General features: G+C 41.8%; 1 protein-coding gene across 1 annotated transcript in view; it reads left to right on the forward strand.

Annotated features, from left to right (window-relative positions):
• The first annotated feature begins 1,334 nt into the window (after window positions 1-1,334).
• SPATA6L (spermatogenesis associated 6 like) overlaps window positions 1,335-12,139 on the forward strand; it is a 43,814-nt gene continuing 33,009 nt past the window's right edge. The window contains exons 1-4 of the mRNA XM_060236402.1: window positions 1,335-1,439; window positions 1,985-2,122; window positions 5,187-5,235; window positions 5,731-5,772. Coding sequence (XP_060092385.1) covers window positions 1,401-1,439; window positions 1,985-2,122; window positions 5,187-5,235; window positions 5,731-5,772 — 268 coding nt within the window. The 5' untranslated portion in view covers window positions 1,335-1,400. The remainder of the gene's footprint in view (window positions 1,440-1,984; window positions 2,123-5,186; window positions 5,236-5,730; window positions 5,773-12,139) is intronic.

Genomic DNA, 12,139 nt, shown 5'->3' on the forward strand with positions numbered 1-12,139 from the left:
AGCAATGTCACCCAGAGTTGAAAACGACTGGTGCGTGCACCTTTACCTTTTAGTGCCATGAAGTAATGGATTTGTGAATTTTGTGGTGCAGTTCTGTGGCCATGGGTGTGATAAGTGATTTGATGGTGAGTTTTGCATGACCTGACTTTAAAATCCTGGGGATTTATTAGGATCGATGCCTTGGATTCATGTTTTTGTGCCATAGCAATGCCACAAAGAGCATTTTTGTACTATGTTATTTTTGTGGTGCAGTCTGTGGGCATATATATACGATTTGGTGGTGATCTTGGAGTGATCAAAAGCACAAATCATGAGAATTCATACTTCAGAACCAAGGTTTTGTGCCATGGTTATGCCACAAAGCAGTGCATTCATGTTTTTTGTGGTGAAAACTGTGGTTTTGGGTATGCTATGTGATTGGATAGTGAGTTTGGGGTGATCAAATGCAAAAAGCCTTGGGATCTATGAGGATCTGTTCTTGTGCCATAGTGGTGCCACTATGATATTGATGTGGTGGTGAGTTTGAGGTGACTCAACACAAAAAAACATTAGGATTCATGCCTTGGAACTGTAGTTTTTGCTCTGTCATTGCCACATAGCAATGTATGTGTGATTTTTGTGGTGCAACCTGTGGCCATGGACCCGGTATGTAACTGGATAATGAATCTGTTGTGAACAAACAAAAATCCTGAAGATCCATGAGAATCTGTGCTTTGGAGCCAATTTTTTGTGACATGACAGTGCCACAAAGCAGTGGATGCATAATTTTTGTTGTGCAGCCTGTGGCCATGAAGGCTAAGCTTCAGTTGTCAGCCTCCAGGTGGAGCCTAGAGATCTCCCGCTTTTACAACTGATCTGCAGCTGACAGAGATTGGCTTCCCTGGAGAAATAGCTGCTTTGAAGGGTGGACTCTATGGCATTGTACCATGCTGAGGCCCCTCCCATCCCCAAACCCCACCCTCTCCCGGATCCACTCCCAAAGTCCCCAGGTAGTTCCCAACCCAGACTTGGCAACCTAGCTAAATCTAAGTAAATTGCCACACCAAATCTCCCCTGACGATGCAAGAACTCACTTGCACGCGAACCCTTGTGTGCTCCCTCGTCCCCTTCCTTCTCATGAAAACGAACGTTCCCAACAGCACTGCGCGCAATTCCGGCCTTCCTATCTGCGGGGGGGGGGGGGGGGGGGGGGGGCTTGCGTAGGGATCGGCGCTAATTGCTCAGTCTTTGAGGACGCCCCTCCCCTCAGCCCTCCTCCACGCTAGGAGCGTTCGAACGCTGGCGTTTCCCCGGCAACCCGACGCTTTCCCCTGGAGCAGGTACGCTGGGGCGGCCGGGCGAGCGAAGCGGGAGAGTCCTCTGCCACACTCCGAGCTCCCTGAGCCTGGCCGACGGCGGGGATGCCGCTGAAGGTAGTGGTGGAGCTGCAGATCCGTGCGGTGAGAGAGGCAGCCAGGGAGGGGAGGGTGTAGACCCCTGGGGAGAGAATCCCGAGCAGGTAGCCGGAATGCCTGTTGCTTAACACACGCTTCTCTCCAAGTGTCTTTCCAGCGCTAGGCTTGTAATGCCTCCACCACAGATCGCAGGGGGAGAACTTGGATGTGTGTATGCTGTTTCCAAAAGGAGACATGCCAGGGCTCTAAACTGCCCCAAAGCAGCATCTGGAGAGAACTGGAATCCCTGCTTTTCTCCAGACCAGATCTGCAGATGGTTCTTGGTGCTCTGCATATACCTAGAGGCGCTCTCTTCTGTATTACTGTCCCTTTTAACCCTGGAAGTTTGCTTATCCCAACCTGTCCCTGAAAACCAATTGCAACTGGCAAAGGCAGCCTTTGATCACACAATTGGATCTCTGAAGATATGCATTGTCTCATAAGACCTGCATTGATGCTGTGAGCAGAGGTAGATGTCTGGTTGCCCAAAAATTATGTGACTCCACCCCCTATTTCTAATTGCTGTGATCCTTCTCTTCCTGTCTTCATAGATCTCCTGTCCTGGAGTACATTTGACAGAGAAGAATGATGTTTATCTTACTGTTTGCCTCCTGGGTCAGAGCAAGGAGTCTGATAGCCTTCCTCCCAACTTTCCTCTCTTGTTTCATGAGAAAATGTGGTTTGAGAAGGTAATCCTGATTTTTTATTTGGACGCAGCCACTATTCAACAGGGACACACCACAGAGTTCTGTTTGCACCAATGGCCTGCCAGATTCCACTTGAGCAATTGACAAGAAAGACATAAGGGTCTTGTGTAGACAATGCATATTTGCATAGAATCAGGACTCCTCTTGTAGGGGGGGGGGAACCCAGTGGGAACTCATTTGCATATTAGGCCACACCCCCTGACATAACCATTGTTTTGCACAGGGCTTTTTGTAGAAAAAGCCCAGCAGGGACTCATTTACATATTAGGCCACACCCCCTGACACCAAGCCAGCCAGAACTGCATTCTTGTGTGTTCCTGCTCAAAAAAACGCCCTGCATAGAATAGATGGGAAAAGAAGGGAGGGTTTTGAATATTTTCTTTACATTTACTATGAACTTTGCTGAAAGTCATGCTAAATATTTCAGCTCAAGAGTTATTCTTATCACCCACTCAGATGATGCTCTAAGCTTATAAAATACATTAATTTTACAATCATAAATAGAGTTATACCCTTCTTAACCCACTGACTTCAGTGGACTTAAAAGAGTGTGATTCTATTTTGGATTGTACCATGGATGATTTAATGTGGTGGATTTATCTGATTGAGGCTCCCCATTTTGGCTTGATATGCTGAGATTCAAACATGACCATGTTGAGTAGTCATTTCTTGATGGTAGCATGAGGATTGCTACTATTGTTTTTTTAGGATGACAGCCTTTATTTGCTTTAGTCAGAGCCATCAACTGAAGAGGGCAAATTTTAAGTGACAAGTGAACATAGTAAAAATAAAAATAAATCTGAGGCCAATTACTTCTGCTGTGCTGGTGGGATAGAGAAAGAAAATATTAAAGAGAGCATTTCCTTCTAACAGGTCTTATTTCTTGAACAGCAAGTTACAATTCATCAGTGTGTGTGTATATGTGTGTGTTTACATTAATATATGTATGCACACACACAGGGGTGTTTTTTTTTGAGCAGGAACGCACAGGAACACAGTTCCGGCTGGCTTGGCATCAAGCAGTGTGGTCTAATTTGCAAATGAGTTCCTGCTGGCCTTTTTCTACAAAAAACCCTATGTGAAACAGTGGTGACATCATGGGGTGTGTTGCCTAATATGCAAATGAGTTCCTGCTGGGCTTTTTCTACCCAAAAAGCCCTCTGTGTGAGTGTGTGTATGTGTATACAGGCCCCCCCTTTTTTTGAGCAGGAACGCACAGGAACGCAGTTCCGGCTGGCTTCGCATCAGTGGGTGTTGCCTAATATGCAAATGAATTCCTGCTGGGCTTTTCCTACAGAAAACCCCTGTGTAAAACAATGGTGACATCAGGGGGTGTGGCCTAATATACAAATGAGTTCCTGCTGGGCTTTTTCTAGGAAAAAAACTCTGTGTGTATATACACACACACACACACACACATACATACACAATCCATGTGGTGAGAGAGGCAGTGAAGGAGGGGAGGGTGTAGAGCCCTGTGTGTGTGTGTATTGCGTGGCATTGGCTGAGTCCACTTTTCTTTCCCACTTGAGTGGCTGTTACCTGCCAGCCAAGCTGATTCTGTCAGTAAATGGCAACCAGCCTTGATTCTGGCCGTTTCTGGCTCTCCCTACTCTCCCATTGGCTGAGCCTCCTGTCACACTGCTTTGCAGCAGAGAGAAATAAAGCCTTCCCATAATTAGCTGAGGTAGGGAGGAGGAGGGAAAAAGCCAGAGAAAGCCCTGCTTTGATTGGCTGAGGGCTCCTCCCTATCCTCCTCTGGAAGGGACAAAGCCAGAGATGGGGGGAAATGGTGTTCAAATACAGAGAGAGAGAGATAGGGAAGGAAAGTGAAAGGCAGAGAGAGACTGAAGTCCTGTGCTTAAGACCAACAATGTTACCATAGAGAGAGTATTGGTCTGAAAGCTATCACTAGCCTCTGAGGCAGAACTCATTGGGGCTAGTCCTGACTATGGCTGCCAGTTCCAGGCTGGTGGAAAATTCCTGGAGATTCTGTGGTGGACTTTGAGGAGGGCATAGAAGTTAGGGTTTCAGAGCGGGGTCTGCCAGACCCAAGTTCTTGCTGTGAAAGCTGACTGGGTGATTTTGGACCAGTCACACATTTTCACTGTAACCTACCTCACAGGATTGTTGTGCAGATCAAATGGGGGAGAGAAGAATGATGTAAGATGCTTTGGTCCCCCACCCCACACTGTGAAGAAAGATTGCCCTTTTCCTAGGTAGAGGCAATGAGTCCAGCAGAATTCATCAAGTACATCTCTTTGATGTAAATCAAATTAGGCTGATGATCAAATTATGTGATGATAAGTGTGTTCACAGCAAGGACTGGTCTTGCTAAAACTGGCCCCCAACAGTCAAGTTATACCTTTATACTTTACTGGGACCATTAATTACACAGGCATTTGGGTGCACAAATTCTGGCGGGCAAATGCAATAATTCAAAGATAGACACTCTCCCTCTTCCCCCACAGTTCAGACAGTTTTCTTTAAAATCAAAACAGATTCCAGCCAGATAACAAGTGACCTTCACTGCTAGTGAAAGGAATACATGTTGCTGGCTAGGGCAGAGAGATTACTTTCTAACAATGTTACAAAGAATGTGAATATACAGACATAGCTAAAGCAGGTGCATGAGAATACAAGGTACATAATATCATGGCAAGAACCAGATATTAACAGAGGCTGCAAGGAGAGGGGAAGTAAAAGAAAGCTGAAGTCAGATGGGCAGATAAAGGGAAGGAGGTAGGGTTGCCAACTCCAAGTTAGAAAATTCCTGAAGATTTAAGGAGTGGGGCCTGGAGAGGGTGGGGTTTGAGGAGGGGTGGGTCCTCAGACAGGTACAATGCTGTACACTTCATCCTCCAAACCAGCAATTTCCTCCTGGGGAATCACTGTTGCCAATCTCCAGGTGTGGGCTGGAGATCACTCAAAATTACAACTGTTTATTAATCAAGTAAAGGAAGAGCAGTTACTCAATGAAGAAGTCTTTAATTGGTTGAGGTAATGGTTTTAATATTACAGTCTTTATTTTGCCTTTCTTATGTAGGTGTTTGAAAAAGCTACAGATCCTGTTGATGTGGTAGAACAGCTAGAAAGTAAGTCTCTGAAAAGTATTCTTGGGTCTGTTGTTATCCCAGATATGTATTGGCGTATCATGTGGATTTCTGCTCATCAGCTTTCTGAGTTGCTTAGAGAAAAGTTCCAGTGTTGTGTGTGGTTTGTGGATTATTTCAGAGTCCATCTTCTGTTCCCCTACAATAAGTTAGGAATATGCAATCACATAGGAAAAGACAAGGGATCCAGCTTAGTTGGAATAGCTTAGGTACCTTTATTCACTTCCCCCACCAAAATGACCTGACAGTTTTCTTTAAAATTTCTTTTAAAACCCTGGGTCTTAATAAAAGGAAATATAGGGTATGCAGAAGGGGGAGATGAAAGTAATGAGATTCTTTATTTGTGGCTCTCAGCCAAATTAAAATTGTGATTGTGTTATTGGTTCTGGAAACCTGGCCACATGTTTAAAATTTATTTTAAATGCAAAATACCTCTTCAGCTGTCATGAATAACATTTTCCATTCATCTTTTTTTAGAAAATGTGACGAAATTTCGGTTATCTGAACTGATACCTACAGGTAAATAGGGAAGGAAATGTTATTTAAAACTGCCACAAACTTGATCATGAAGGAGTGACTATCTTAAGATGCTGCTGAAACTTTACTCTCCCCCCTATACCACCTCTGATATTCCTATTTCCCATCAATATTAGTTACCAGATATGAGGAAGAGGAGATTCTAGACAAAATTGGGTAGTCATTTATTGGACAAAATAGGATTGTTGGTCTCCTTGCATAGTCTTCCTGCTATGTGTAAAGGGTTTTTTTTTTGGTGTTTATGTGTATGTGGCTTTCTGATAACTGAACACAGGGTGGCAGAATAAGCCTTCTTTCGGCCATTTGATAAGTGTTGTGCAACATATTACAGTGCAAGAAAGGTGTTGTGGAAAGTTCCTCTAGATAGACCTGGGAAGAAAAGTGAAAAAGAGATAGCAAAGCCAAGCTTAGTTATGAGGAAAAGAATAGGACATATTTACCGTTGTCAGGCATTTAAAAGGAAATCTGCAAGAAGTGAAGTTTACTCTGGTGGTTTTTAAATTAGTTTTTGGAGAACTCAAAGATTTGTTGGAAACTTCAGTAAAAAGGTAAGTAATGGTGGACAAACCTCCCTACCCCTTTTGTACACTACTGAACTTCCTCTGTAATGGGCACTCAAAGGAGAGTGTTGGTATGTAGGGATGGGAATGAACTGGTTCATGAACAAAAGTTTGTGACAATTTTTGGCCAGTTCATGGTTTATAAAATGGGAAATCAGCTGGCACAAACTTCCCATGGCCTTTCAAGCTGTTTGTGGCAGTTTGTGAATGAATACATTTCTGCTCAATCTTAATATTTATCAAACTTTAAAGTAGGACATGTAGAGAAGCATCCAGTGGAGGTTCCATGGAACTTTGATGTCTTTAGCTCGCACAGGATTCTTTCTATACACTCCTGAACTTCCTCAATCTGTGCCTGTCATTTCCCCCCAAAACCCCACTTTCCTGGGGGCACCTTCTTGGGGGGGGGGAATGTAAGTTGGACCCTGTAAATCCAATCCTCATCAAACTTGGAGGGCAGGCAGAGTAGAGTCAGCTGGAGACCCTCTGCAGGTAGAAATAAATACGTTTTTGCTTTTTCATGTTAAATGCCACTCAATGATTATTTGATCCAGTGATCCATTGCACTGTTTGAGAAAGAAATAGAATTTCAAACAGAAATCCCTAACAAAATTGATAGCAGAGCACATGATTCTTGGTTTTTGCCATCAAGCTGGTAGCTTATAGCATGGGTTGTTTTTTGAACTCTAAACGATTATTTAAAATCTGGATCGCCTTTGAGAGCATTTAGAAAGCAATAGACAAAAAGCTGCTATGCTGTGCAGACAAGCCTCAATTTTAAAACAACGCCTTTTTTTTCTCTTGCCATTACTGAGAGCGTTCTGACTTAAATTAGCTTTGAATTCAGATTGTCTTGATCTGGAAATGCTGCTACTTTTGTTTAAAAGCCTCAGGTGTGCTAGAAAGAGAATTTTTGGAGCTTTTTAACCCTTTTTCTGTGGATTACGTCAGAGACCTTGGAAGAGCTTTGCTGCAACCGTGTGCTCACATTCAGCCGCCTTTTCTCTCCAGTGAGGAAGGAAGAATCTTTAACCCTGCCCTGCCTGATTGCTGTGAAAAACTCAGAGAGAGAAGCCGCTGGACCTTCTGTTGTCCACATCTTCAGGAACAGCCACTACAAATCTCGGTTTTGGTACCATGAGTAACCTACCAGTGATAGGATTTAATACCCTGATGTTAACTAAGAATAATTTCTCATTCTGGCTCTCGCTCCTAACGCAAAGACTTGAGGTTTATGGAGCTGAACGAGTTTTGTCTGAAAATCCCCCTGACAATGACCAAGAAAAATCAAATTTTAAACGGCTAGATGGTTTTGCAAAAACTCTCATTTTAGAATCTATTGAGCCATACGAAATTCCTGAATTGCATAATCTTAAAACTGCAAAAGAAATGCTTAAATGCCTTAAAAATAAATATAACAAATCTCCCATAAGCACTATTCATGATTTAAAGGGCAAAATATTTGGTTTTCAAGTACAAGAAGGGGAGAGTGACTAAACAACTGAAGGAACTTATGTGCATGCAATCCAGACTACAGGAGCATGGTGAGGCTATTGTAGAATGAGACTTAATCTCAACTATATTGAAAGCTCTACCGAGTACTTACAAGTCAATTAAGATGATTTTGAGACTGCAAAAAGATTTGAGTCTGGAAGGCCTGTTAAATGCTATCGAGGAGGAAGCAGCCTCCAGATCTGGGGACAAGGACACTGAACAAAGGAATAGCAATTTTAAAGCACATGTTTCAAACGAGGGAACACGGGCGCCATCTCGTGGCCATAGAAATAATAGCAGCCAGAAATTTTTAAAGCAGAAATTTTCCAAGCCACGTGGCCCAGGTGGGAACAAAGAAAGGAACAGAGAAAGCACCATTTTTGTTAATAATGTGAATTTTATTGGTGAAAGAGGAAGATTTTTGATTGATAGTGGATCTTCTATGCATATTTGTTGATATAAAGGCACTTTTTCAGAGTTGGATGAAAGTCAGAGACCTGAAATGATAGGTGCCAACCAGAAACCCTTACAAGTTTGTGATGTGAGTGAGATCAAAATAAAATCAATGCTTACCATTGATGGAGATTTAATGCCAGTAAGACTGGAAAATGTAGCTTATGCACCTGAATCAATTGAGAATTTACTTTCAAGCCAAGTGCTTATAAGAAATAATTATGCTGTATATCTTGATGAAGGAGATGATGGTGAAATTATTCAGAAGAATTCTGGAATTAGTTTTAAACTAGATGAAAGAAATGGAGCTCATTATATTATGGACTTAAGTGAAAGGTCAGATGCTGTTGATGTTTTGGAAAAGACTGTTTGCCAGACTGAAGGCAGAAAGTGTGACCATAGAAGATGTGTTTATGCTTGGCATGTAAAGTTGGCACACAGAAGCATGCAGATTGTTGAGAAGTTGCTAAAGAATTGTGGACTTGATGTTGTGCATTGTGATAAATCCAAGGAAAGATATGATGTTTGTCTGGGAGCAAATGGAACCGCACCTTGCTTCAGTGGAGAAAGCAGTGTGCACAATGAAAGGTTTTTGGAAACAATATTCAGTTGATATTGTTGGACCTAAAACAGCCTTGATTGGGAAAAATAAATATTTTTCGGTATCCGCAGAAGCAAAGACAAAATAAAATACTGTCTATATGCTCAAATGCGGGGTATTAAACAGGCCAAAGTTGCATATAAGGGCAGGATAGAAGAATGGCTTTCTCAGAATAATTTGAGACAAGCCTGGCAGGGGATTTAGCAGTTAACTAATTTCAAGGCGCTAAAGGCTAGTACGAATGGAAAGCAGGAGCTGGCAGAGGAGTTAAATACTTTTTATGCCCGGTTTGAAGTGGATCAAAAGAAAGCAGAATTACCAGTAACATCATCGTTGGGGACCAAGCGAGGTGCTCCTTTCGTTGTGAGGGAGCACGATGTTAGGTGTATAATGAAGGCAGTAAATTCTAGAAAGGCTGCAGGTCCCGATAATATCCCTGGTTGTGTAGTAAAGGAATGTGCAGGGCAGTTAGCCGGGGTGTGGACTGAGATTTTCAATCGTTCTTTGTCACAATCCATTGTTCCCACTTGTTTGAAGGCTTCCCTTATTGTCCCAATACCAAAGAGGACACCAGCAAAGGTTTTAAATGACTATAGGCCAGTGGCCTTGACTTCTGTTATAATGAAGTGTTTTGAACAATTAGTTCGAAAATATATCATTTCCTGCCTTCCTGTTATTTTTGATGAATATCAGTTTGCTTACAGGAAAAATAGATCTACCGAGGATGCTGTTAATACTGTTCTTTATACTGCTTTATCGCATTTGGATAAAAAGGGGACGTATGTTAGAATGTTGTTTGTAGATTTTAGTTCTGCTTTTAATACAATATCACCCCATAGATTGTTGTTTAAGCTTAAAGATTTGAAGCTGTCGGACTCTATATGTGAGTGGATTTTGAATTTTTTGTCAGGTCGTTCACAAAGGGTTAAAATGGATGGATATATTTCCTCCGTGAAGATCTTAAATACTGGCACCCCTCAGGGATGTGTCTTGAGTCCACTTCTTTTCACTATTTACACGTCTGATTGTGTTTCTAGCAGTCTGAGTAACAAAATCATTAAGTATGCAGATGATACAACGTTGGTAGGGCTCATCTCTGAGGATGATGAGTCGGCATATAGGAGGGAAGTTCAACAGCTGTCCCTTTGGTGTAAAGTAAATAATCTTATTTTTAATATAAATAAGACAAAGGAAATTATAGTGGATTACAGGAAGAATAGTTTGGACATCCAGCCGTTGTTTATTGATGGTGTTATGGTAGAACAGGTGACAGAATGGAAGTTTCTGGGAATTACCATAAAACAGGATCTAACATGGGGGGCAAATACTTTAGCTCTAGAGAAAAAGGCCCAGCAACAACTATACTACTTAAGACTCTTAAGATCACTACAACTGTCAGGGAGTCTGCTGGTTGCCTTTTATCGTAGTTCCATTGAGAGCATTTTATCTTATTGCCTCTGCGCGTGGTTTGGGAGCTGCACGGAAGCAGAGAGAAGGGTGCTCCAAAGAGTGACGAGAAGAGCACAAAAGATTTGTGGATGTTCTCTCCCCTCATTGGTGGATCTGTATAATATGAGATGTAAAAGGAAGATACAAATGATCCTAAGGGACCCTTCACATCTGGGCCATTTGCTATTTGAGATCTTACCGTCAGGTAGACGATATAGAGTGTTGAAGGCTAGGACAAACAGATTTAAGGACAGTTTCTATCCAAGTGCTGTGGTTAGGCTAAATGCAGGGTTATGAAGGATTATCTGTTTTAGATATATTTAAATGGTTTAAATGGTTTTATGAATGTTTATCTGTTTTAGATGTATTTAAATGGTTTAAATGGTTTAAATGGTTTTAGATGTATTTAAATGGTATGAATATGAATATGTGTGTTTGATGTGTTGGTATGTTTTGTGGAAGAGCACCTCATTTCGTTGCTCTCTTTTTGTTGAGAACAATGACAATAAATCTATCTATCTATCTATCTATCTATCTATCTATCTATCTATCTATCTATCTATCTATCTATCTATCTAAATCAAAAGATGAGACTCTTGATAAATTTAAAGAATATGTTGCCATGGTTAAAAGCAGATTTGGGTGTGCACCTCAAAGTTTGCTGACAGATGGAGGTGGTGAATATTGCAATACTGAGTTTAAGAAGTTTCTGAAAGCAGAAGGGATTGAACACAAAGTAACTGTCCCATACACTCCACAGCAGAATGGGAGTGCAGACAGACTTAATCATGTGTTACAGGAAATGACCAGAGCAATGCTCATGCATTCTGGATTACCTAAAGGCCTGTGGGCCGAAGCTGTAAATACAGCAGTGTATATTCACAATAGAATACCTTCAAAAGTAACAGGAATTACTCCGTTCCAGGCTTGGTTTGGCAAGAAGTCAGGACTTAAGCATACTAAAACTTTTGAAGCGAAAGCCTATGCATATGTTCATAGAAAAAACAGAGGGAAGCTTGATGCAAGGACTGAGATTGGGTTCATAGTAGGATATCCCTCAGTGGGAAAAGGCTAGAGAGTCTATGATACAAAGCTGAATAAGACCAAACATTGTAATGTTGTGTTTGTGAATGACAGTAATTTGCTTAGAGCACCCTGTGTACCTGAATCTGATCCTGAGGTTAATGATGATGCTTCTGAAGACTGGTGTAACTGGTTACCTCTAGTGACCACCGGTGAACCGGCAGGTCTACCTTCTGAAGATTCTACTGAACCAGAAGGGAAAATGGGGACCGCACCGCAGGAAGCAACAGAACCTCCATTCATTTTAAGACAATCAGAAAGAAGCACAAAAGGGCAACCTCTACAGAAATATGGATACTGTGATACTGTGAGATTCATAGAGACTGTGAAACCTAAAGAGGAACCCAAGAACTGGAAACAAGTGTGTGATCTACCAAATGAAGAAAAGGGGAAATGGATTCAAACAATGGAACAAGAGATACTATTCATTTATGAAAAAGACGTATGGACTCTTACAAAGCTACCTGCAGGAAGAAAGCCTGTTGGATACAAATGGGTCTACAAAATAAAATACAAACATGATGGAACTATAGACTTGTACAAAGCAAGGCTAGTAGCCAAAGGCTATGCACAAGAATTTGGAACTGATTATTCAGAGACTTTTGCACCGGTTATCGATAGTGCTACACTTAAAATGCTACTGAGTGTGGCATCATCTAGAAATATGCTCGTAGAGCACCTAGACATTAAGACAGTGTTTCTTAATGGT

Source organism: Heteronotia binoei, chromosome 4, assembly GCF_032191835.1.
Source record: "Heteronotia binoei isolate CCM8104 ecotype False Entrance Well chromosome 4, APGP_CSIRO_Hbin_v1, whole genome shotgun sequence".
NCBI classification, from domain to species: Eukaryota; Metazoa; Chordata; class Lepidosauria; order Squamata; family Gekkonidae; genus Heteronotia; species Heteronotia binoei.